The sequence below is a fragment of the Hypanus sabinus genome, chromosome 4 (genome assembly GCF_030144855.1).
Source record: "Hypanus sabinus isolate sHypSab1 chromosome 4, sHypSab1.hap1, whole genome shotgun sequence".
In the NCBI taxonomy this organism is placed as follows: domain Eukaryota; kingdom Metazoa; phylum Chordata; class Chondrichthyes; order Myliobatiformes; family Dasyatidae; genus Hypanus; species Hypanus sabinus.
This window is the reverse complement of record NC_082709.1, coordinates 39886505-39913213: the sequence shown is the minus strand read 5'-3', so window position 1 is coordinate 39913213 and position 26709 is coordinate 39886505. Positions and strand designations below refer to the sequence as shown.

Here is a 26709-nt window from a genome sequence, read left to right as displayed (position 1 = left end):
TTGAGAACAGCTGCTGAGGTGAATCATGTCTTGGATCTCTGCCCCACCTGGTGCAGGTTCCATGACCCCTCTGACTTCAATGGAAATTGTGAACTCATTGTAGGCATTGTAACCATTGCTACCAATTAGTAAAATATTTTGAAGTTACAAATATTACAGAATGGATCATTTGCATTAACAGCATATTTTTGGTTTAACTTCAGAAATGAATTAACACTGTTGAAACTACGGGAATAGTAATCATTGTCAGCGTAGTGAAAAAAATTACTAATGTACAAACATAGACTATTTATTCTTTTCCATGGATGCTGAACTGCTAAGTTACTTGAGCATTTTGTGTGCGTTACCCTGGATTTTCAGCACCTGCAGAATCTTTTGAGTTATTAATGTACAGAACTAGATCGAAAATTCTTTAGGCTCTGGGCACTCCAGGGCAAAAGGATCCATTTAAACAAAGAGTACAATAAAATGCTTGAAGAGTAAGGAAACAGAACACTTACGTTCTACTTCAATAACAAGACAATTTATATCACAATATACTACATAATAAATTGAACAAATTTACAAAGGGGCTCTTGGCAAAATGCAATATTTGGATCATTCTCCCAAAGGTCCAGGTCTTCATCTACTCAAGTTATTACTAGCTCATTTCAAATTGTTACATTGTCAGTAATACAGTCATGATCATCCTAAAAAATAAAAGAGGTCTAGAGCTAAATGGACATATTATATAAAATAAGAATTACTGTGGCAACCCACTTGCTGCGCAGGCGAACCGGCTCACAAATAGCTAACGCGCGGGGAGAGACTTTGGTAATGCACCTTTAACATCATTTCCGCCCGGCGAGCGTGGGTACTAGGGATTAAATGCCAGCACCATGAAGCTTGAATAAACTAGTCCTGAAGCGACTTACCAACTGCATGTCGTTATTTCAGCACTGTGTGTAGCACATCGCTACATTGGTGACCCTGACGGTCCAAACGGGATTTGCACCAAAGATGACCGACTCTTCATTTGTTCGCGCAGCTTCGCTGAAACTGCCGACTTTCAGGACGTTGTGACCACGCATATGGTTTAGCCAAGCAGAAGCCCAGTTCCAGATTCGGCAGATACCTTCTGATTCCACGCGTTACTACCACGTGGTGAGCACCCTTGACCAGGAGACGGCCGCCCAGGTTGTGGATTTCATACAGTCACCCCCAGAAGAAGGCAAAATATGAAGCATTCAAGGCGCTGCTCATTGAGACCTTTGGCCTCTCACGGCGTGAGCGAGGTGCCTGCCTGCTTCACCTGGATGGTTTGGGAGGCAGACTGCTGTCAGTATCGATGAACGAGATGCTGTTCCTGGCTGATGGACACAAGCTCTGCCTCATGTTCGAGCAAGCGTTCCTAGAGCAACTGCCCGAGGACATACATCTGCTGCTGGCTGATGCAGATTTCAGCAAGCCCCGGAAGGTGGCAGCCCAGGCAGACGAGCTGTGGAAAGCCAAGAGGGAGAGTGTGGCGTCTGTCGGTCAGATGACCAGGGCACGTGCCCAAAAGCGGACCAGACCAGGCCCGGCAGGGGGATGCACACAACACAGAAGAGGAGTGAGGAAGCTAGTGAACAGAGGTGTTTCTACCACCAGCGGTGGGGCACAAAAGCCCGCCGTTGTTGCCCGCTCTGCAAGGGCCAGCTGCCGCTAATGACTATGGCGGCTGGCCACCAGGACAGCCTCTTGTACATCTGGGACACACAGTCGGGACGCCGCTTCTTGGTCGACACCGGAGCGGAAATCAGTGTCTTGCCCCCGACAGGGTACAACACCCGCAACAGGAAGCCAGGACCCACCCTGAGGGCCGCAAACGGCAGCATGATACAGACCTACGGCACCCGCACAGTGCAGCTGCAGTTCGGCGCCAGCTGGTTCACGTGGGACTTCACACTGGCCGCTGTGGCCTAACCACTCCTGGGGGCAGACTTTTTGCGAGCTCACAGCCTGCTGGTCGACTTGCAAGGGAAAAGACTGGTACATGCCGAGACTTTCCAGACGTTCTTCCTGGGTGAAGCCAAGTTGCCAGCCCCACACCTGGACTCCATCACGCTGTCGGACAACGAATTCACCAGACTCCTGGAGGACCTTCCATCGATTCTGGCACCTCAGTTCATGGCAGCCATGCCCAAACATGGGGTACAGCACCACATCCCGACCCAGGGAGCACCCCTCCACACCCGCACATGAAGGCTCCCCCAGGAAAAGCGCCGCCTGGCGAAGGAGAAGTTCAAGAGGATGGAGGAATTGGGGATCGTACAGAGGTCCAACAGCCCATGGGCCTCCCCCCTGCACATGGTGCCTAAAGCAGCCGGGGGTTGGAGACCATGTGATGACTACCGCAGACTGAATGAGGGTACAACTCTAGACCGCTACCCGGTGCCGCACATACAGGACTTTGCAGCAAACCTGCACGGGGCAAGAATCTTTTCCAAAGTAGACCTCATCCGGGGATACCATCAAATCCCCAAAACAGCACTCATCACCCTGTTCGGCCTGTTCGAGTTCCTCCAAATGCCGTTCGGCCTGAAGAATGCCGAACAGACGTTCCAGCGGCTAATGGACATGGTGGGACGTGACCTGGACTTTGCGCTCATCTTTTTGGACGACATCCTTATAACCAGCAGTAGTCATCAGGAGCATCTGTCCCACCTCCACCAGCTCTACTCCTGCCTGAGTGATTTCGGCCTCATGATCAACCCGGCCAAATGCCAGTTCGGTCTCGATACCATCGACTTCCTGGGCCACAGGATTACCAAAGACGAGGCAACACCTCTGCCCGCCAAGGTAGACACGATCCACCACTTTGCCCGGCCCAACACGGTCAAAGGCCTGCAGGAGAACTTCTACCACCGTTTCCTCCCTTAGCAGCCCGTATCATACGCCCTTTGTACACCCTGATGTCGGGTAAAGGCAAGGACATTACTTGGGACGAGGAGGCCACGGCCGCTTTCGTTAAAGCCAAGAAAACCTTGGCAGATGCCGCAATGCTGGTGCACCCCAGAACGGATGTTCCGACTGCCCTCATGGTGGACGCATCCGACACAGCAGTCGGTGGGGTGCTGAGCAGCTCAATGAGGGGCGCTGGCAACCCCTGGCGTTCTTCAGTAAGCACCTACAACCACCCGATCTCAAGTACAGTGCTTTCAACTGGGAGCTGTTGGCACTGTATCTAGCAATCCGGCATTTCAGGTACTTCTTGGAAGGCAGGCCATTCACCGCATTCTCGGATCACAAACCGTTGACCTTCGCATTCACGAAGGTGTCCGATCCCTGGTCGGCTCGCGAGCAGCGACATCTGTCCTACGAACCCGAGTACACGACGGACATCCAGCATGTCTCGGGAAAGGACAACATCGTGGCAGAAGCACTCTCCAGACCAGCTGTCCAGGCCCTGTCCCTGGGGGTGGACTATGCAGCACTGGCAGAGGCACAGCAGTCAGACGACGAGATGCCCAGCTACAGGACCGCAGTCTCGGGTTTGCAGCTGCAAGACTTTCTTGTAGGCCCAGTAGAGAGGACCCTCTTATGCAACGTGGCTACCGGCCAACCTTGCCCCATCGTCCCGGCAGCCTGGAGGCGGCGTGTTTTCAACTCCATACACAGTTTGTCACACCCATCTATCAGGACAACAGTCCGGCTGGTCTCCAGCAAGTTCGTGTGGCACGGACTTCACAAGCAGGTCAGTGAATGGGCCAGAACGTGTGCACAGTGTCAAACAGCCAAGGTGCAGCGGCACACTAAAGCCCTGCCGCAGCAGTTCGAACCCACCCACCGGAGGTTTGACCACATTCATGTGGATATCGTGACCCCCTACCAGAGTCCCGAGGAGTGCGGTACCTCCTAACTACGGTAGACCGGTTCACGAGGTGGCCAGAGGCAGTCCCGCGCACCGACACATCTGCCAATTCCTGCGCCCGAGCACTGACTGCAAACTGGGTAGCATGCTTCGGGGTACCGGCCCACATTACCTCCAACAGAGGCGCCCAGTTCACCTCCAGCCTGTGGTCGGCTGTGGCCAGCCTGTTGGGAACGCAGCTACACCACACAACTGCCTACCACCCACAGTCGAACGGACTGGTGGAACGCTTCCATCGTCACTTGAAGTCAGCTCTCTTGGCCCGCCTGAGAGGACCTAACTGGGTGGACAAGCTTCCCTGGGTCCTGCTTGGAATTTGCACAGCGCCCAAAGAGGATCTGCACGCCTCATCAGCCAAGTTGGTGTATGGCGCGCCCCTGGCTGTCCCAGGAGAGTTCATACTAGCCTCAAGGGGGCAAGAAGAAGAACCCACAGCTGTCCTGGATGGGCTACGCAAAAGCCTCGGCAACCTGGCCCCGGTACCAACTTCACAGCACGGACGGACCCCGACCCATGTACCCAAAGACCTGCAGAACTGTAAGTTTGTGTTTGTATGAAGGGGCGGACACCTACAGCAGCCATACGAGGGGCCGTTCAAGGTGATCAGCAACAATGGGTCCACATACGTTCAGGACATTGGGGGGGGTAAGAGGAGGTTTTCACAGTAGACCGACTCAAACCAGCCCATGTGGACTTGGCACAGCCGATCGAGGTTCAGGCACCGCCGCGCAGAGGCAGACCTCCCAAACAGAGGCTGATACATACTGCGGACATTGGGGGGGTGTATCGTTGGTTCTGGGGGGGGGGGGGTTATGTGGCGACCCAATTTCTGCGCAGGCGAACCGGCTCACAAATAGCCAGCGCGCGCAGGAAGATACTTTGGTAATGCACCTCTGATGTTATTTCTGCCCGGAGAGGGCAGGCGCTAGGGATTAAATACCAGTGCCGCAAAGTTTGAATAATCTATTCTCGAAATGACTTACCGACTGCGTGTCATTATTTCAGCGCTGTGTATAGCACATCGCTACATTACTTTCTTAAATTCCCCATATTGATGATATACTACATAAAGACAAACACAAATACATGCTGTTTAGTAGGTTAACTGGTTATTGTAAATTGTCCTGTGATTAGGCTGGGTTGCTAGGTGGTGCAGCTCAAAGGGCCAGAAGGGCCCACTCTACGCTGTATCTCTAAACAAATCAATAGATAATCTTGACAAGAGTATCAATATTATGATAAAGCCATATGAAATATTTCAAGTTTTCGATTGTTTTTTTTAAAAATCAGATTCTCAGTCTGAATGGGACAGAACTGGGTTAGAAGAACACCAATTTACAGGTCACCCCATCAATTTAGAGGTCACCCCAGAAGGGGAGGTAGGAATATTTTTAATTGTTTCAAATCAACATTTCCCCACTACCTCCTGCCCCCATGAACAATAGGATACATAATTAATCCCTGTAATTGGTAATATAATTTGCATCTGTTTTAGGCTATGAACTTTATTATGTTTTGTAATATTTTTATCATGCAAAGAAGGGTTGTGATAGATGTGGGAGAATGCTGGCAGGAAAGCATTTGAAAGTAATAACACAAAGTACAATGACCAGTACAACACCTCTTGGCTCATTGCAGCCCAGTGCAATTTAACTTCTGTGGACATCACTTCAATAAAGCTTTCCTGTATCACATTTCTATTGCAATTACTCTTCCAATCTCCTAAACCTGCCCTTGAAAGTCAATTCACTTCACAAGGACTAGATTGTATATGTATCCACTACGTATACTCCTGTGTCTCAGTATTGCATAGTGAGGCAACTGAATACTTCCAATGCTCCCATGCCGTATTAAAGGAGCTCTGGTAAAGCTATCATTTGGAAAAGATATTCAACCCAGCACCTACCCCTGGCACAGATAGATGTATAGTAAAGCAACTAACTTACTGTAAAGGAACACTAGTTGTCCCAGTGTTCTGGCCAGGATTATTTCACAAAATTCACCAGTTGGTCATTAACCTTTGTATGTCTTATGTGCAAATTATTTGCCTACAAAGAAACAAAATAGTCACTGCACTTCAAAAGTAATTCCTGATGACTAGTCTCAACCATCGTAAGGTGGATCAGAAGATAAAATGTTAATCCAATGCATTTTCTCCTTTCTTTCTATGTTTCAGAGTCTGTTTCCTAAAACAACTGCCAAAACAATCCGTCCAATTTAAGCTTTTGCCATGGGAATGGATTACCTGGTGGATGAGGAAATGATTCAAGGATGCCAAAAGCTCCTTGGAAAAAAATGCAACTTCCTCACTGATTCATGGAAACCTTTGACCCTTAACCACCTGAAGCAGAGAAAGAGCAATTTGGGATTGCTCTGAGAACCTTTATCCCATGCATCAGATGCCCAGAATAAATGATATAAAGAGTGGCTCCCCATCCCCTTCAAAACTTCCCACAAAAATATTCCCCATCAAGCACTTTCTCTCCAATCTGTAGTGGTTGATGGGTCCATATTTGACATATCAGTCAACCTAGAACCCATAGAATTGAAATGGAAGCAGGTCATCCTCGACCCCCAGAGACAGCCTCCTACCATATTCCCAGTGGAAGAACTGCAAGCTGTCATTCAGAGAATACAAAGGTGATGATAGCTTTACTATTTATGGCCTAATGTGATTGAAAACAACCAAGCTAACTTCCCTACCTATCTCTACCGGTTGTGATACACATGTGAGGCTCCTGGATTTACATATTTAGTGATGGAGATGTTTAGAAACAGAAAACTTCCAGCACAATACAGGCCCCTCGGCCCACAATGCTGTGCTGAACATATATTTACTTTAGGAATACCCTAGGGTTACCCATCGCCCTCTATTTTTCTCAGCTCCAAGTACCTATCTAGGAGTCTCTTAAAAAACCCTATAGTATCCACCTACACCACCGCCACTGGCAGCCCATTTCACGCACCCACCAACCTCTGCGTAAAAAACTTACCCTTGACATCTCCTCTGTACCTGCTTCCATGCATCTTAAAACTGTCCCCTCTCGTGTTAGACATTTCAGCCCCAAGAAAAAACCTCTGACTATCCACATGATCAATGCCTCTCATCATCTATACACCAGATGCAATTCTGGTAATTCTCCCACTTGTTGAGAAGTTCAAGGCATGATAACATCTCTCAGATCGAGAAACACTAATAAATCATCAAGGATTACAAAGGTTTGGTTTCTTGTCGCCATCTGCTTTATAGTTGTGAACATATTGATATGATTTAATGCTTGTAAATCTGAGCAATCATAATATCAGGTATAACTGAACACGAAATAGATAAAAAAAGGAAGTTTGCCAATAAAGAGTAAGAACTCTTCTTCCATCTTGTGAGGGTTGTAAAGCAAATAAAATACAGAAATCTACCCAAATAACATTTACACTGAATATATTTTAATAACACTTACATATATTTCACTGTGGTCAAAGCGCTTTTTGAGATTTTCTAAGAACGTATCTTCAGTGAGAGGTTCCAAAAGTACACAGTCTCCCACCCCGATCATGTTGTCCAGAAGGGACGTTTTCACTTCTGACTTTGCCATTTTGCCCTAAAATAAAATAGAAAGTAATTAAAACATGGCAATCTATTTCTTTCTTCACATTTGCTAGCAATCTTTGTTTGCCTGACTCAGAACGGTTGATACCTGCAAAGACATTCTTCTTTCAAATTAACAACAATGAGAGGAGACAAGACCTGAGGGAGTGGAGGTTGAGAAGAAAGGCCAACTGTAACCTTTCCTGAATGATGGAAGAGGTTACAGGAGTCACATGGTCTTCAGTTTGAACCTCTTATGACCAGGGCACATACTTGCAGTGTCTGTACTACATGAACACCTTCCAGCACTTGATCTGCCGTCCAACAGGCCCATGGCTCTTCAAGAACACATCCAAGAAACTTTTTTAAATGATGGGAATATATACCTCCACTGTTAGCAGTAAATTCCAGAAGTAAATCTTCATTTCTCTTCCAATTCTTAAACCAATTTATTTAATTCCATGCCCTCTGACTTCTCAGCTAAGTGAAATAAGTACAGTACTATCTACTTACTCCAACTAGGTAACCTGTAATCTTATATCCCTCTGTTTAATCTCTTCTCAGCCTCTTATTTAAGAAAACAATCAATCCCAATTTATTCAAATTTTCCAGTATTCCCTGATAAATCTTCGTCTGCACCTGTTCCCATACAATCCATATCTTCCCTGTGTAGATTATACGTTAGAAGAAATACAGTACTAATGCTTTGGCCTAAAAGATATTGACAATTCTAGCACAGAATTATATTCTATACCACAGAAAATATTCCATTTGCCTCTCCAACTAACTTTCAGTACTGCTGTCTTTGAGGATCTGTCGAATGCACACCCTCTGTTCCTCCAAATTTATCATACAATGGTCCACTGCCCAGAGAGCCCTGAAAGTTTTAATATTTATTGTTCTAGGAAGAACTATAGATTGTTGTGCATTAATCATACTTCTATGCTTATGAGATTATATATCACAATTTGAATATCCAGTTCTGTCTTATGAATTCATAGCTCAACTACAACAATTATAAATTCCCCTTCAGTACAAATTGAGTGAATGAAAGTCTACTGTATCAATATATCTGGATGCTGATAATTAATTTCTGTTACGTATTTAAACAGTTCACTGCAATGATTTGACCAAGATTGATACCTAAATTAGTTCTCAGAATGTTAATAATTAATAATCTAATTAGGCTGTTAACATGATTAAGCTACATATTGAATTACTATTTTCACAAGTTTTAATAGTCATATTGCCAAGCTATTTCCCTGCTCCACCCAATATAATAATTAAAAGCAATAGAGGTGGATTATGGTTGAATCACTATAAACCATACATCATAGTGAGGCACTGACTACTAAAATAATTAGTGCTCCTGATAAGCACACCATTTCAAATTCTGCATCTCCTGTAGTCTTATTGAATGTTATTTTGATTTCCCTGAAACAATCTGTACTGGAATTCTGATGGAACCCCAATTTGTCTGCAAAAGGTACATCCACTCACATGTCCATTGAGATTAACGGCAGTGGAATAAGATCAGCTATAAGGAAATGTTTGCCCATTTAAAAAATACATATGTAATTTCCAAAAATACCACCAACATGTCTGCAAAGTAAACTATGCAATTAGCAATTGCTGCAAAAAGCCCCTTATAATTAGGACACTCTAATTTTGACTTTACTTTTCTCTACAGTATTGTAATCTCCCAGCTCCTGCTGGCAAATTTAAGAGAGAGAGAGAGTGTGTGAGTGTGAGTGTTGCATAGATATCGTTTCTTTCAACAACTCCATGCTTTTTCTGCATTTCATGGCTATCTGGAGAAGACGAATATCAAAGTTGGATTGTACAGACATTCTTTGACAATAAAATGAAGCTTTGAACCCAGACTCAAAATACACCTCCACAGTTCATCACTCAAGGAAGCAAAAATAAATGTTTAAAAATAATATTTAACCCCTCGAGACCTATTTGGCAGAGCCATATGATGGTACTACGGTTTTTAATCCATGCCTTTGTGCCTTACATGAGGCAGAAGATATACAATTCATAAACTACAAGGTATTACAAAAGGAAAACTGCTAATTTTATAATTCTCTGTTACATTTAAGAAAATAAAAACATCCTGACCACTGATATCTGTCTTTTGTGGGGTGTTTATGTTTTGGCAGTTTGATAAATATCAATCACATGTAACCCCCTGGGTCGCCTCAGGCTCGCTCAGCTCGTTTCGTCTAGGGGGAGCAGCCTTCGGCCCTGCCAAACTGGGTAATCAGCTGGTGTGGATGCTGTGTGATGTCCCCGCCTCGCCCAAAAACAGACAGTACACCATAAGCGATTAAATGAGTACAATTTATAAAGGTTACTATAACTGATTAATAACGATACAGTATATATGAAGAGAAAAAATAAAGAAAAGGCGCCAAACTTATCAAAGTCCAAACCACTTCGTGCACAACCATTGGAGCTCAATTTCTGAAGTCTTCTGGCCACCATTCGATCCCCTCCGAACTCCATGACTCGCAGCTCAGGACCCTCCGAGTGGTCAACCAAGCACATCTAGCTTCATTCCCCCCCCTCCTTGGAGTACCTCCCGGCCTCGGACCGATCCTCGCCCAGCCTACAGCATTGCATCCTCTCTCTCAACCCCCTCGCGCCGATCTCCCCAAAAGCCTGTCAACAAAAACTTACAGACTCAGAAGAAAGAACATTAATCCCCATTTGGTTTACAAAGGAATACCATTCTCATTATCAGTTAATTTTAACAAACAAGCTTCCAGCACTCTCTCGCAACAAAGAAACATTCCTGTAAACAAGCTTCTAGCACATTCCTGCTTTTAACAAAACAAAGAAACCCTTTCCCAACAGTAACAAAGAGAAAAAAGAAACCCCTTTTACACTCTCCCTCCACCAAATAAAAGTCATGTCCTCATGACTACTAAATAACTCGCCACCTTTCCTGCCAACACACCGTAACCCAAGCACAAACAGTGAACCTCACGCCCTGTTCCTCAGGCACTACTTAGGCCAACTATCTGGGAGTTCACTAACCCTCATGAGACCTCCGTACCCCCTCACCAAAACCCTTCAGGCTTGGACACAACTGGAGATACCTTGGGCCCACTATCAACTCCTCTCTCAACCTCTCAATCATGCCCCACACTGCACACAGCTAACCCGCCCCGCTACACCTGACTCAATGGGAGAAGGGCCAAAGGTCTCTTCCTCAATCGAGGGAAAGTCAGCAAAAGGCAGCATGTACCATACATCCAGCACATCATCCATCGAATCTGTATTCTTCCTCATTTCTGTGATCGGTAGCTGCTGTTTGATCTTCTCCAAACAGAAACATGTGGCCTGCACTGCTCCCGCAGTCTCTTCAGCCTCCTGTTCAGTATTCACTGCACTTCTCTCCAGCTTTTTCTTCCTCATGACTTCTTCCAGATCAACTTTCAGGTTTTGCATTTCATTTGAACTGTCGATGGTCATCTTCAGGTTCCCTTCAAGCTTCCGCTTCTCTCTTCTGAGATTTGTCTGTAATTTCTTCACCTCCGCAAACTCCCCTCTCCGGATTCTCAGTTTGCTATTACCCTCAGTCAGACAACTTTCTTCATTCTCTCCAACTTGTAAGTCTTCCGAATGGTTCCAGATCACTTTCTCCAGTCTCTCCGTCTTCACTTCAAACTTGATTCCGTAGAGACAGTCACTCACAAGCTGCGACCTTCACCAGCCCTGGCACGTGTCCAGAAAACACTTTAACTCCATAGTTCTCAGCTGCTCCTGCAACGACCTCACTTCATATTCTCCTGAGGCAAATCCAAATACCAAGAGATCATCCACATACACCAAAACTCCAAATGCCTCCACATCCCCTATGGTCTTCCACCTGCCCTGCAGGAAGGTTGCAAGAGCTCCAGATATGCCCTGTGGCATCTTTTCGGACCCGAAGACTCCTAGGGAATTTATAACGGCCGTCTTCTCCTTGTCGGCCTCACTCATCGGGATCTGGCAACATCCACTCCTCAGATCCAGCACCTTAAACCACTTCACACCACTCAGACAGACCATTGCCTCTTCGGCCCTCAGGGCCATATTCTGGTCACTGACAGAGCGCCTATTCAGCGCAATATAATCAACAAACGCGCAGTGATAACCAGCAATCGCACACCCACAAAGGCACACCAGCTCTTCGCCGCAGACACAATTTAAAGAGGGTGATCACACAGCTTCCACAGAAATTAATCCTGGATGAGCCCCCACAATGTAACCCCCTGGGTCGCCTTAGGCTCGCTCAGCTCGTTTCGTCTAGGGGGAGCAGCCTTCGGCCCCGCCAAACTGGGTAATCAGCTGGTGTGGATGCTGTGTGATGTCCCCGCTTCGCCCAAAAACAGACAGTACACCAGAAGCGATTAAATGAGTACAATTTATAAAGGTTACTATAACTGATTAATAACGATACAGTATATATGAAGAGAAAAAATAAAGAAAAGGCGCCAAACTTATCCAAGTCCAAACCACTTCGTGCACAACTGTTGGAGCTCAATTTCTGAAGTCTTTAGGCCACCATTCGATCCCCTCCGAACTCGTCGACTCACAGCTCAGGACCCTCTGAGTGGTCAACCAAGCAACATCTAGCTTCATCCCCCCCTCCTTGGAGTACCTCCCGGCCTCGGACCCCCACTTGGGGTCATCCTCACCCAGCTTACAGCATTGCGTCCTCTCTCTCAACCCCCTCGCGCCGATCTCCCCAAAAGCCCGTCAACAAAAGCTTACAGACTCAGAAGAAAGAACATTAATCCCCATTTGGTTTACAAAGGAATACCATTCTCGTTATCAGTAAAATTTAACAAACAAGCTTCCAACACTCCCTCTCAACAAAGAAACATTCCTGTATACAAGCTTCTAGCACATTCCTGCTTTTAAGAAAACAAAGAAACCCTTTCCCAACAGTAACAAAGAGAAAAAAGAAACCCCCTTTACACTCATATAAAGCTGACTTCAGTCACTGAGGCCTGATCCAGAGTAAATCTTTCTTCTTCTAAGATAGTCACATTGGGTCATGGATGATCTGCTTTCATTTCAGTTCTGTAGGTTCTAAGATAGCTGATGAGGCCAATATGGGGCCCACAGATTCTGCCAGAGCCTTGTTCTTGACAGGACAAAAATAAAGGAAATGCTAGAACTATGTGTCCTATTACTGGACAATGAAATGACAGGCACTATCTATATCAAATTATTGTTGAAGATATCTCCTGTATCGTGACCATCTGGGTAAAGTAAGTGCTTCTAATTTGTTCACATTACTATTGTAAATCAACATATTGTAAATGAGTTTCAAGACAACATGAGATTTCTCTCACTACCTTATCAGTATCTGATAAATCAAATGAACATGCTGTCATCATTTTTAATTAAGCCATACAAAATTCAAAGCCAAGACTTTTGCCATTATTCATTTAATTTGTAATCACACGTAAAAGCAAAACCTCATGCAGTTCAATATTGTAAATAAAATATTTTGAAATACATTCATCTTATCCCAAGTAATGCTGACATACCTGAGGATTGTTACAGGGACATACTTATCAACTATGGGGAAAGATTTAAACTCGGGCATTTAAGTGAAAAATTCACTGCTTTCCACATCAATGAGGTATCAGTCTGCATGAAAATACCGGGATAGGAATCAGGAGAACATCAATTAAACTCTAATCCAAAAAGTTCTACTCAATATTGGAGTGATCGTGATGTTAATATCCAGCAAGGAATTACTGTAATCCATTTGCAGAATACCTCCATTTTGCCCATACATATAGATACAAACTTCCCACAGCTCTTCTTCGATTTCTAAATTTTACTCTCTACTTTGGACAGTACTGTACCATATCAAGACAACAACAAAAAAGAAAATGCTGAAAATTACTCAGCAGAACAATACTGAAACATTCACTCCATCGCTCTTGCAAGAGATACTGCGTGATCTGCCGTCCTTCCAGTACTTTCTTATTTCATTTCAAATTTCTGGCATTTTTTATTGCTACTGTATTTGAGCAAACAGATAAGCAGAGAGCTATTGGCAAGTCAAGAGAGAGAGAGCTATTCCCACCCAAGTGCCAAGACAAGAAAAAACAGCAAATTTTAGTCCAATACCAAAGTTCCTGTACATCTGAGATCATTTGGTTTGTATATTGAGATTATAATCATTGGGATTTCATCAATAACAAGGAGGATGGACAAAGGAGAACTGTTGGATGTTGTATAGCTTGGATTTTCAGAAGGCCTTTGAAAAGGTGCTGCACATTAGGGTGCTTAACAAGATACAGTAAGAGCCCATGGTACTACAGGAAAGATACTAGCATGGATAGAGGATTGGCTGATTGGCAAAGGGACAAAGGATACTGAAGAAGCAGGAATCTGCATAAAGACTTAAACAGATTAGGAAAATGGGCAAAGAAGCAGCAGATGGAATATAATATTGGGAAATGTATACTCATGTACTTTAGTAGAAGCAACAAAATCATAGACTATTTTCTAAATAGGCAGAAAATTCAAAAATCCAAGGTACAAAGTGATTTGAGAGAAGTCCCAAAGGTTAACTTGCAGGTTCAGTCAGTGGTAAAGAAGGCAAATACAACATTAGCATTCATTTTGAGAGGACTAGAATACAAAAAGCAAGGATTTAATGCTAAGACTTTATAAGGCATTGGTGAGGCTGCATTGGAGTATGCAGAGCAGTTTTGGGACCGTTTTTTAAGAACAGATGTGCTGACATTGGAGAGGGTCACAAGAATAATTTCAGAAATGAAAGGGTTATAATATGAGAAGTGTTTGATGGCTCAGAGCCTGTACTCGCTGGACTTTAGAAAAATTAGGGAGGATCTCTGAAACTATCAAATATTGAAAAGCCTAAGTAGTGGGTGCGGAAAGGATGTTTTCTATAGTGCACAAATCTAGGACCAGAGTGCACAGCCTCAGAACAGAGGCATGTCCATTTAGAAGAGTTGAGGAATTTCTTTAGCCAGAGGGTGATGAATCTTTGGAATTTGTTGTCACAGACAACTGTGGAGGCCATGACATTGGGTATATTTAAGGCAGTGGTTGACAGGTTCTTTATTAGTCAGGGGATGAAAAGGTACAGGAAGAAGGCAGAAGAATGGGTTTGAGAGGGAAAATGGATCAGCCTTGATGTAATAATTGAGAAGACTCAATTGACTGAATGGCTTGATTCGGCTCCTATCTCTCATGGCTTTATGCTCTAATGCTTAGAGTTTTGTAGAATCTGGCACTGAGGTTATGGATTTCTGAAGAAAATCACTTTTCTAGTAAAAGTAGGGTATCATTCAAACCACTGGCCATTTTTTTCTTTCCAACAACTGCCAAGTAGGCTTTGCATGGTTCTGCCATTTTTATTTTGTTTTACTATGATTTCTGATATTTCATTCATTTTTCTTTCCTTTTCTCATTTGCCTATTTCAGACCAATAGTTCTTTGTCATCATTAGTGGAGGAGTTCCAGGCGGCAAAATGTAGAGATGTGTTAATACTGAGGGGCTCAGATGACAAGCTAATAAACCAAGCAAAAGTCACAGCCTGATAGGGCTGAAAGTGGGCTGGCAACTCAGCAACAGACCAGGCAGTGATCTCCCTGCAATTAAGAGGCATCATTGGCAACCCTTGCCTAGGATGGCAAGGCCTCGGCTCTGCACACTTCCAGTGATGGGGGAGTGCAGATGTAACGGATAGGCATGATATGGTCCAGGCAGAGGTACAGAACTGCAAGGATAAAAGGTGGTTATCGAAGACAGTGGAACTGGGGTCACAGGGCTCCCAGATGAAATGGGATCTTTCCAAGCACAAGATCATTTGGGCAGAGCATTTCTTTCCTCCTTCAGTCCGTGTATGATACTCTCCCTACACCAGCACAATAGCATAGATGGGGACTGAGAGAGGACATTAACTGCAAGCTTTACGGTCAGTGGGATTCACTGGCACATATACTGTTAGGATGCAAAACAGCTTTAACAGAAGGACAGTATAGGTGGTGCCACAATAAGGTCCTACTGTCCCTTGCTGACACACTGGAGTGGAGAGACATAAAACGAGACTAGCTGGCAGGGGGGGCAAACAGGGCAGTCATTTTCATCAAGGAGAGGGCACGTCTGTCATGTAAAAGACATCCAAATCCAATCTGCCAAATCATGGGAGATGAGGGTCAATGCAGGGAGGAAACTGCAGTTCTCAGAGGTGGTGCAAATCATACTTCGATCAGACATCACACTGTGGTCTACCAAAGACAAGAAAATCATCCTGGTGGAGCTCAGTACCATGGGAGGAAGAATGCGAGGAGGCTCACGAGAGGAAGGCCCTGAAATACCAGCCCTTAGTCCAGGATTGCAGGGACAAAGGATGGTGGATGTGGCTATTCCCCATGGAGATCATCCATAGAGGGTTCCCGGCGAGGTCTGTGTGGAGGTTTCTGTCTGCACTGGGCCGTGATGCAAAGACCAAGAACCAAGCAGCACACAGGATGGGGGAGGAAGCAGATAGGGCCTTATCCTGGATATGGAGCAGGCAAGAGGAGTTGATATGGAAGTCAGGAGCAGATGGGCAGTGACTTGGCCACCATTGCTCACCCACCAACTGTAGAGTGTGGTGGTTAAGGGTCAAAACACTATGAAGGTTGGACACCACCTGTTCCTAGCCAAAGGTTACAGTTACTTCATCAGGTAACTGAAGAGAGAACCAAGGTGCAAGATGAAAGCAAGTTTCATGATGGTTTGACCTTTAATGTTTATGCATCATTCCATAATTTACATTACATTCCTGTTTTTCAGAAGCCTATCAAGGCATTCAGTGCATGCCTCTTTCACACTTACATTTTCTCCATCTTAGTGTTCAAGATTTCTACAATCTCTCCCATCTGTATTGGCATGCATAAGACACACTTAACCTTTAAGTGCAAGTCCTACATCATCATTCTCCAATTCTCCAAAGTAGTCAAGGAAAACTGCAGAATATTTATGCAGTTGTACTATTCAACCATAATTGGTTGTCTTACAAAGGCAGCATGGTGCACATTTTGAACCAAGTATTTCAAAATAACGTTTGTCCAGTTTGATACCTGACTATTTCCACAATCTCAAATTCCATCTTCAACCAGAGACCTAATTAGCATTTAACAGCAAGTGAACAAACTTGGATCAAAAGACATTTCTCTCCAGAGGCTCTGCATTGCACCTTCTCTCCCATACTGACAAGTGTTATTGTTTGTTATTAATTGTTATATATTGTCATACTGGCAATACTAATTACCATAAAACCTTTTATGGTGCCTTCACATACATGGTACATGAACAAAATAAATGTAAATGAACTCATGCAAAAAGGCGCACAATAAACTATTCAAAATGCATTACTATCTTAGTAAAATTTTATTACATCAGAGGAACATATAGAATTTGACAATAAAAAATAATATACTTAGCTATTGATCAATGGCAACACATCAAGAAATATAGAGGAGGTTTGACACAAGAGCAGAGCAGCAGAGATGACTTCGCAGTGAATGATACTTTTGATGATAGATCACAAAATAACATGCCACAAGGGACTACAAAATGAGAGAACAGAAACTAAACACAACAGGCAACAAGGTAAACTGTATAGCGCTAGTAGTAACTGGTTGAGTCTGGCTGGTTCAATGAATGAGCAAAACCTGTGGCTGAGAACTGGAGTTAAATAAGCTGCAGGTGATGAGTCTGGAATGAGAGGCAGGTGAATTTTATTAGCTAGGTGGAGACTGGGAGGTGTCAGTAACAGGAGCAAACCTGATACAGTGAAATTATTGCTGATCAAGTTGAATAGCAATTAAGTTTAATTTACTACTCTATGATTCAAAACATTAAAAGCAAATAGCAACATTGAACAACAACTTATTTTTAACTACAAGGTGCAATAAAGGAAATAGATGTATTTGGTAGTGTAGCAGTTCAATACACATCACAGTGAGCTGCAAAACACAAAATGCTGAAGGAACTCAGGTCAGGCAGCATCTATGGAAATGAATAGTCAACATTTCAGGCTAAAATCTTCTTTAGGACTGAAAAGGAAGCCAGGGGACACTGGAATAAAAAGGAAGGGGGAGGGGAAGGAGGACTAGCTAGAAAATTATATGCAAAGCCAGGTGGGTGGAAAAGGTAAAGGGCTGAAGAAGGAGGAATCTGATTAACAGGGGAGAGTGGACCTTGGGAGAAAGGAAAGAAGGAGGGGCATCAGAGGGAGGTGATAGACAGGTGAGAAGAGGTAAGAGGCCAGGGTGGGGAATTGAAGATGAGGAAAGGGAGAGGGAAAAAGTAATTACCAGAAGAAAAATTGATGTTCATGCCATTAGGTTGAAAGCTACCAAGACGGAATAGAAGTTGTTGCTCCTCCACCCTCATCATGGCAAAAGAGGTGGACATGGACTGATACGGCAGAGCAGGAATGGTAAGAGGAACTAACATGGTTGGCCACCAAGAAATCGTGCTTTTCAGAAACGGAGGTGCTCAACAAAGTCATCCCCCAATTTACATTGGGACTCACCTGTGTACAGGAGGGTGCATCAGGAGCACCAGTTACCGAAGTTGCAGAGAATGATGTGTTGGATGCGGAGGCTCAATAGGAGGCAGGTGAGTACAAGACAAACTCTATCCCTGTTAAAGCAGCGGGAAGATGGGGTGAGCATTCATGTCCAGGAAATGGAGGAGATGCCGGTAAGGGTAGCTTCAATGGTGGAGGAAAGGAATCCCTGTTCTTTGAAGAAGAGTGATAACTCTGATGTTCTGAAAGGGAAAGCCTCATCCTGGGAAAGATGCAGTGGAGACAAAGGAACTGAGAAAGAGGAATAGCATTTTTACAGGGGTCAGGGTGTCAAAAATGGACCAAGTGAATTTAAGGGCAAGGTGGAAGTTAGAGGCAAAGTTGATAGAATTGAAAACACAAAATACTCTGCAGATGCTGGGGTCAAAGCAACACACGCTGGAGGAACTCAGCAGGTCGGGCAGCATCCGTGAAAACGAACAGTCAACGTTTCGGGCCGAAACCCTTTGTTCCTCCAGTGTGTTGATGAAATTGATGAGCTCAGCATGGGTGCATGATGTAGCACCAATGCAGTCATCAATGTAGCACAAGAAGAGTTGGGGAGCATTACCAGGGAAGGGTTGGGATATAGATTGTTCCACATGGTCAACAAAAAGGTGGGCATAGCTGGGGTCTATGTGGATGCAGATGGCTACCCCTTGTGTCTGGAGGAAGTGGGAGAAATTGTTGAGGGCGAGGACCAGTTCTGCAAGTCAGAAGAAGATGGGAGTGGAAGGGAACTGGTTGGGTCTTTCACTGAGTGAGAAGCAGAGCTTTGAGGCCTTCTTGATGGGGATAGAAGTGTATATGGACTGGGCATCCACAGTGAAAATGAAGCAGTTAGGGCCAGGGAATTGAAAGTTGTTGAGGAGATCACAGCATGTGAGGTGTCACAGATGTAGGTGAGAAGGGACTCAGCCAAGCACGATAGAATAAAGTGGACATGAGTTCAGTGGGGCAGGAGTGGGCAGAGACAATAGGCCTACCTGGACAGCCAGGTTTGTGGATCTTGATTAGGAGGTAGAAACAAGCAGTTCAGGATAAGGGAACTTTGTGCTTGCTGGCAGCGGAAGGGAGTTCTCCAAAGTTAATGAGGCTAGTGTATAATGCAAGAGGCAATTTTCTGATGGACCAGAATGAGGTCCTTTTCAAAGGTATGTAAGAGGAGGTGTCAGAGAGCTTCCACCTGGCCTCAGAAAGGTAGAGGTCAGTCCACCACATTACAACAGACCCACTTTATCTGCAGTTTAGATGGTAAGGTTGGGACTGGTCCAGAGACAGTGGAGGACACTCTGTAAAGAGTTTGCACCTACACTCACTGACCATGTGGGTTTGCTCCAGGTGCTCCAGTTTCCTCCCATTCTCCAAAGGTGTATGGGTTAGCATTAGTAAGTTGTAGGCATACTATGTTAGCGCCATAAACATGGCGACACTTGCAGACTGTCCCCAGCACTTCCTCAGACTCAGTTGCTGTTTGATTCAAATTACACTTTTCAATCAATGTTTTGATGTTTTGATGTACACATGATAAATAAAGCCAATCTTTTTTTTGTTTTATTCTACTGGTTAGATAGATACTTTATTGAACCCAAACAGGGTCACAGTTAAGCTTCACAAGTGCACAGTTATACAAATATAAACAATATTCAAAGTAAATTTATAGCAAAGTCCTGTACGTTTATGTCTTGGGATTCATTTTCATAAGCATTCACAGGGAAAACAATGAAAACTATACACAAAGATTGACAACCAACCAATGTGCAAAAGGCAAACTGTGCAACAAACTAACAAAGAAACAAACAAACGAATGGTACTCAGACCATGAATCACAGAGTCCTTGAAAGTGAATCCATAGGTTGTGAAATCATTTTCGAGTTAAGATGAATGAAGTTATCCAGCTGGTTCAAGGGCCTGATGGTTGAAAGGAAATAACTTTTCCTGAACCTAGTAGTGTGGGAACTAAGGCTCCTGTACCATCTTCCCAGTGGCAGCAGTGAGAAGACAGCATGGCCTGGACAGTGGGGGTACATGTTTTTTTTTGCTTCTTTGCCACTACCTATGTAGAAATACATATTAATACTCCACCTAGGAAGGCATGTTCAGAAGGGCAGGTAGATACAATCTGTCACTTATAATTGACTTTGAGCAGCCTGATGTCATACTAATCTCCAAACAAAATAAGTGATCATATTCCACATCATTAGAATTTCCATTTTCTTTCTCTGTCATGTGTTCTCAGTGCCCCTATGTAGTGAAATAGGGAAGGTCTGAACAAAGATGGGTGTGCCCTCATGGTAAAATCATGGAGCCAATCTGAATGACATGATCTCAATAGTGCATTATGTATAGCTAGAGACTTAGATTTTGATCACATTCCAGCTATAATATTACAGCCAACATGCCAAAACACACTGTTTATCACTGAAAGCTAGATACTAGTTTTTTTTTTAAATTTTACATCATCAGTTACCTCTTGAGTTTTCTTCTGTGTCAAATGGTCATATATATGCGATAGTAAATGCCATATACAAAAATTACATGGAAAGTATTAAAAGGAATAAAATCTGTGAAAGGTACATAGGGCCATTTGTTGGTACAGGAAATGCATTAGATATTGATCATTCCTGATAAAATGCTAGCAATGCATGTCGATAAGAAATAAGCACAGCAGAACATATGAAAGATAAGGGCTCGGAATTTTCTTAACAATGACTTTTCAGAGACATGTTATATCAATAAGCTTCAAGATCTTAACATAAATAACAGTGATTCACAAGAATGATTAAACAAATTCCAAGGTGTTTTTTTATTTATTATTATTTTTTCTCTCTCTGCTAGATTATGTATTGCATTAAACTGCTGCTGCTAAGCTAACAAATTTCACATCACATGCCGGTGATAATAAACCTGATTCTGATCTTATTAATTCTTCTTTAGCTGTGTCACAAAGTGGTAGTTAGTAGGTTTGTGTTCTAATGCCTCATATAATGAGCACTGAATCTCTAAAATGACTTCAAGCAGCTGATAAGTTGATTCCAGGTGTTTCTCCAGGAGGTAAGAAACACACACTGGCAAATCTCCAAAGTTCTTGTTGCGTACTACCAACATCCAACAGCAAATTCATAATGGACGTTTGGGAATAAATTCCATGAATAATTGATTGTTGTGTGGAAATCTTTAAAAGGATGGATATTTTCATTAAACATAATTGGAAGGGATAATGACAAGAATAAATAACTTTTTAAAAAAACTTTCATTTTATCCTGATTGAAAAAGATCTCAAAGTTCTGAGACTGAATACCAGTCCTATCAGCCAGCACTCCCTCTATCAAGGAGTGAGCACGGTGCCATGGAGAGCTGGTTCTGACCTCTACCAAAATTGCTGCGAGAATTAAAGGGTTGCTCTCTTCCACTGAAGGAAACGGAGTCATTCACACAACACAGAAACCAAATTTGCTGTGGTATTTTGGTAGGCAACCTGGCACATGCCACTATATTCTAATGGGGAAGGGGAAGGAGGGCAAACAAATGTCAGTTTACATTGCTGGACTGGCAGAGGAGAGGGTCAGCAGCTACAAACTCCTGGGCAGTAACACATCAAATGATATGTCCTGGGCCTAGCACATAGATGCAATCTCAAGGAAGGTGCACCATAGTCTTTATTTTTTGTCAAAGGCTAAGGAGATTCAGCTTGTCACCAAAGAGTCTAGCAAACTTCTACATACTTACAGTTGATAGAATCGTGACTGGTTGTGTCTTGGTCAGATATTGCAAAAGCTCCAGAGTAGTGGACTCTGGCCCAATACATCTCCAGGCACATCTATTCCCATCATCAGTAGTATCTACATGAGGGGCTGTCTCAAAAAGGCAACATCATCAAAGATCCCCACTACCATAGTCATGCCATATTCACACATCTTAAGATACAAAAGCCTTAATTCCACAGGGCCAGGTTCAAGAACAGCTCCTTTCCTTCAGCCTTTTGGGTTTTGTACCAGCCTGTACAATCCTAATCATTTTGCACTACTGTGGACTTTAATTTCTAATTGAGATCTTTCTTGTAAAAATTAATTATAATTCATGTTTTAGTTTATGTTTTCTCTCTAACAGAACAGAAATTCAAAGTCCCTAAATAAGGAGTCACATTTACAAGGCAAGTAATTAGAAATCCAGAAGTAGTAACCACCTTAGCTCAAATTGAAAGACAATGGGAGGAAGTGAATGAGAAAAAATACATAATTATTTTCCTTATTTTGTGAAAAGATAGAGGTTCTTAAACAGGTTTTGTCACCACGAAATATTTTTCTTTCATGGGAGGAAGAGTAAAGAGAGGATCTTGAATGTATTTAAGATTAATGGTAGACAGGGCATAAAACCCTCGAGTCTGTGCAGCTGACTCACAACTTGTGTTTTAGAAATATATACATTCCATCCGTCTATAACATACAATTGTCTGAACAAAGGCACCACCTAGGTAAAAAAAACAATCTCAAGATGGTAAGAAGTGGTTTGGAACCTGTAATGAACAGCACACAATTTGCATACAACAGACTATCTACAAACCAATGTGATAACGACCAGATAATCTGCTAGAGTAATGTTGAACAACACTCACAACACGCTAGAGAAACTCAGCAAGTTAGCATCATCTACGGAACGAAATGAACAGTCGACCTTTGGGGGTGGGGCCTCGTCAGGACTGCTAAGTGATGTTGAGGGAAAGAGTTGGGTCATTTTCGTTTATCAGTTGCCACCTTCCACACGTAACACTTCTGGGCATTGTGTGAAGTTAAACCAATTATTTTAAAAATACTCAAAAGAGGGAGTATCGGTAAAGGACAGAGGGAGAGAAATGACAAAGCTGACCAAACTTTCAGCAGAAAAAAAATAGATTTGAAACGTTAACTATGTGCATCTCACACAGATGCAGCCTGACCTGCTGGATATTTTCAATATTCTTATTCAACCTACACTGTTAATATGTGGCAACTGGTTTTAGTTTTGAAACCAAAGGAAAGTTTACATATATACATTTTAATCCACTCCTGCTATGTATTTTTAGTATTTTCTGAAAAAAAAGACAGCCGATTCAGCATGTCCTAAGTAGAAGGAAGCTCACATTGCGTATGTAAGCACCTAATTTTTTAGAAACTTGATTCGCCACCAGCAATCTGCCCTACCCTCTGGGTAAATGCACGCGGTCGGCAGGAATTGCATAGTTCAAATCCCTCCGGTTCTTACCTGTTGCCCCAGACACTGTACTTCCGCGTCACCCGCGCAGACACATTGTTTCTAAGGAAAAGGGGTAGGGAAGTGTTGTTAAATCTTTGATCTTTAAACTTAACCTTGTAGTTGATCAGAGATGAATTTTAAACTTCGCTTTGCGTGTGGCAGGCCATGGAAGAGATAGAATTCAAGCTTGTTAAGTCAGCAAGTCAATGTAGCCGACTGCTGTCTTTGCATATGACCACACAGCTCGCTACGTCTGAGCAAGTCCGCCAGACAACTGAATCAGGGCAGTATACACATGACACTAACCTGTACCACGCTAACCCGTCAAGGAATCCAGCAAAATTTTTGACAAGAATTAGCAAAGATCATGCGGTGTGTTGCTAATCTGGGAACATTTTGAATCAACAAAACAGGATCGAGTTTGAAATGAGCGAAAGCTAGGAAGAATGAACGGCGAAAACATGGCAGTTTCCGTTCATCAGATTACCCAACAGTATAAACACTGGGGAGATGAAAGGAGCGGGGGTTGGGGGGGGGGTCAAAGAAACTAGAAATCATCTGGTTTCAATCACATCTGACTCACATTATTGTGGCAGTCTGGCCACAGTTTTACCCTTTCACTGAGAAACTGCTGTGGATTCCACACACTTATCGGGGTTTTAAGACTCGGACTGGGTTAAAACTCAGCCATGCTCCCAGCTGAGAAAGTGGCTTTACAGGAGTTGGCTGGGGATTTGACACGCGGGGTCGACTGATCGATATTGCACACTGTACGAAAGATCAATCGGCGAAATGTTTCTTACACTGTTACTTCGTATGGACAAAGCGGCAGAGAGGAGTGAAAGAAAGAAAAACCGCTATCAAAATAAATTGAGATAAATCAGATCACTGTGCTTATCCTCATTGTAGACTCAAACAGACCGTTTGTCCAGTAACCACACTGAACATCCGAACAACTCCGCAGTAACTAATCAGTCAGGTCTTTTGTCGCTTTAAACCAGCGACCTCTTTCTGGATAAAATTTTAAATTTCAGCAAGTTTCAAAACCGTATCTAACTCCCTCCTTTTAAATGTATTCCCATCAATAAAAGTTCTTAAAGACACGATCTAAAATTTGAAAAGGTTTGCTTCAACTCACACACGTTATATGTAGTGCCTAGTTTCAGCGAGTGTACAACAATAAAAGACAAATTTTACCTTCTCTGCGAGACTGTTGTATGAAATCTGGGCACTTTCCTTTGTGAGTGTGGCGCTGCCACCGTGAGATGAGGACAATGGCTTGGGAGCAAGATCTGGTGTCGCAGCCGCCTGCCTTCTCCTGCTGCTACTCCCCTCCCACCTCCCAGCCTGCCTGTCTAGCCCTAAACCCAGTCAAAGTCAGCCTGTGTCAGTCCTGGTCCGGGGCGGGGTGTGTCGCTCTCGACTCTCTCGTAGCCGATCACCTTCTGTTGCAGCTCGCCCCGCCTTCCTCCAGGCAGCACCACCAGCCCCGCCTTCCTCCAGGCAGCACCACCAGCCCCGCTCCAGGTGAGGGCGGCTACACAGTCCTGTGGTTTCCCAACGGAGAAGTTAGCGTTCACTGCGAAACAACGGAACACTAAGGAAACCTAAGAAAAGCGAATTAAATGACGCAGGACAGATGAAGAGAACTGCATTCATACAGGGCTTTTACCACTTCTTTAGAATGTCCCAAAGACTTCGACAGCATATAGCACAGACTTTTGAAGGGGAACCCATTGTCAGGTAGACAAGCGGGGTTGGGAAGTGTTTTTGAGATCCTGAAGCCCGGCAAGTTGATTGTCGAAACTCACAATGTTATTGAATAGGCTTTATACTCTGTAATTGGCAAGGAAATCGGGAAGGGAAATTAAAAACCTCGCTAATAGGTCATTCCCCAACCCCTACTCTTTCGGAGTGTATATTTCGCCTTAATTGTTGATCAAGTCGGTTTCTAGCATCTCGTAATACACACAAAATGCTGCAGGAACTCAGCAGGCCAGGCAGCATCTATGGAAATGAGCAAACCAGTCGACGTTTCAGGCTGACGATTGTGTGTGTTACTTTGATTTCCAGCATCTGCAGATTTTCTATTGTGTTCCGGTGTCTCGTGTGTTGCTTCAGACTCAAGTAACTGCAGTCACTCGTGGTTCCTGAATTTTAATTCCTTTATATTCGATGGCGCCTGGGCTTTCAGCCACGCAGGCTTCCCACACCCCCAACCAATGTTCTGTCCTCGCATCCTGTGATGATGGCTCCCTGGGATAGGATTCCATGAACCCACCCACCCCCACCCCAACGCAGCGAATGTTAGCAGGTCATGTGCCTGCGTGGGACATTTGGATGTAACAGTAAAATCTTATCCTGTTTATTAATAGGAATGCGGCTAAGAATAGAAAGCATCGACGTTTTTTCTCTCCCACTCTAACCCCCTAAAAGTAGTCAGGCTAATTAAAACATGTGTCCAAATTGCTGGTCTGCGGCATGGCGAACAAAGTAGACACTGAGCTGAGGTCTCAGGGAGCAGCAAAACTACACGAAGAAGTTACACTATCAAGACTTTGAGAAACTCCACCGGTTTCTGAGTAGGTTGCCCAAGTTCACTGTGGTTGGAACCTAGGACAACCTTGGGTTTGTATCATGGAAATTTTTGCTCTGCAAACTAGTGTGTCGTTGTACTGTAGTTCAGATAAATATATCAAAATATTCCATTATACATTTGCTGTTTTGAGGTATACAGATTAAACTCATATCTGTAACTACAGAAATTACAACATTGCTTACTTAGAAACTGCGGTTTTACATATTTTGAATCCTCGTATATTTTACATTTTGTAGTTATAGTATATCATCTTGCAAATGTTTAAATTAGTATATTTCAAAGATATTAAATATCAAGGTGCATATCTTAATTCCTTGTTTCAAAGCAATACGGTAGCGATGATTTTTCCAAGGAATACCGTAGTGTCGAGTTTTGTGTGAATTGGAATTACTCCGTTTGCAAACCATACATTGTGAGGGTCAGCAACCTCCTTTTCATCAACAGTGGAGAGCTCACGTTTTGAATCCCTGTGTAATTTAACTATCTGCCCTTTTAATTTGAAAATGACCCGATGCAATGATCCTGGTTAACAGAGCGACCTGGCACTGCCTAACATACGCAGCTGTCTATCAAACTTTTTGTTTTACAGAAAGGTGGTATCTTTCACTCAACACCAACACGTGAGAAAGACAATAATCAAGCTAATGCTTTCCTTGCGAGGTTTCAAACAACACCACCCACTGAATTCACTAGATTAAATGTTGTAACAGTTAGTTGCATTTGCAAAAATCCATCGACATCCTCACTTCTCCATGTTTAATTTGAATCATGCAGCCTTAAATGTACCAGATGT

At 43.5% G+C, this 26709-nt stretch overlaps 1 protein-coding gene across 3 annotated transcripts in view; it reads right to left on the bottom strand.

Annotated features, from left to right (window-relative positions):
* myo1b (myosin IB) overlaps nt 1–24754 on the bottom strand; it is a 291804-nt gene extending 267050 nt beyond the window's left edge. The window contains exons 1-3 of one of the 3 annotated variants that reach the window (XM_059966898.1): nt 24515–24754; nt 23327–23377; nt 7348–7488 (exon numbers count right to left, since the gene is read on the bottom strand). In XM_059966898.1, the coding sequence (XP_059822881.1) occupies nt 7348–7482 (135 nt within the window). In that variant the 5' untranslated portion in view covers nt 7483–7488; nt 23327–23377; nt 24515–24754. The remainder of the gene's footprint in view (nt 1–7347; nt 7489–23326; nt 23378–24514) is intronic. The other 2 variants (XM_059966897.1, XM_059966899.1) reach the window with 2 other exon arrangements.
* Between the last annotated feature and the right edge of the window lie 1955 nt (nt 24755–26709).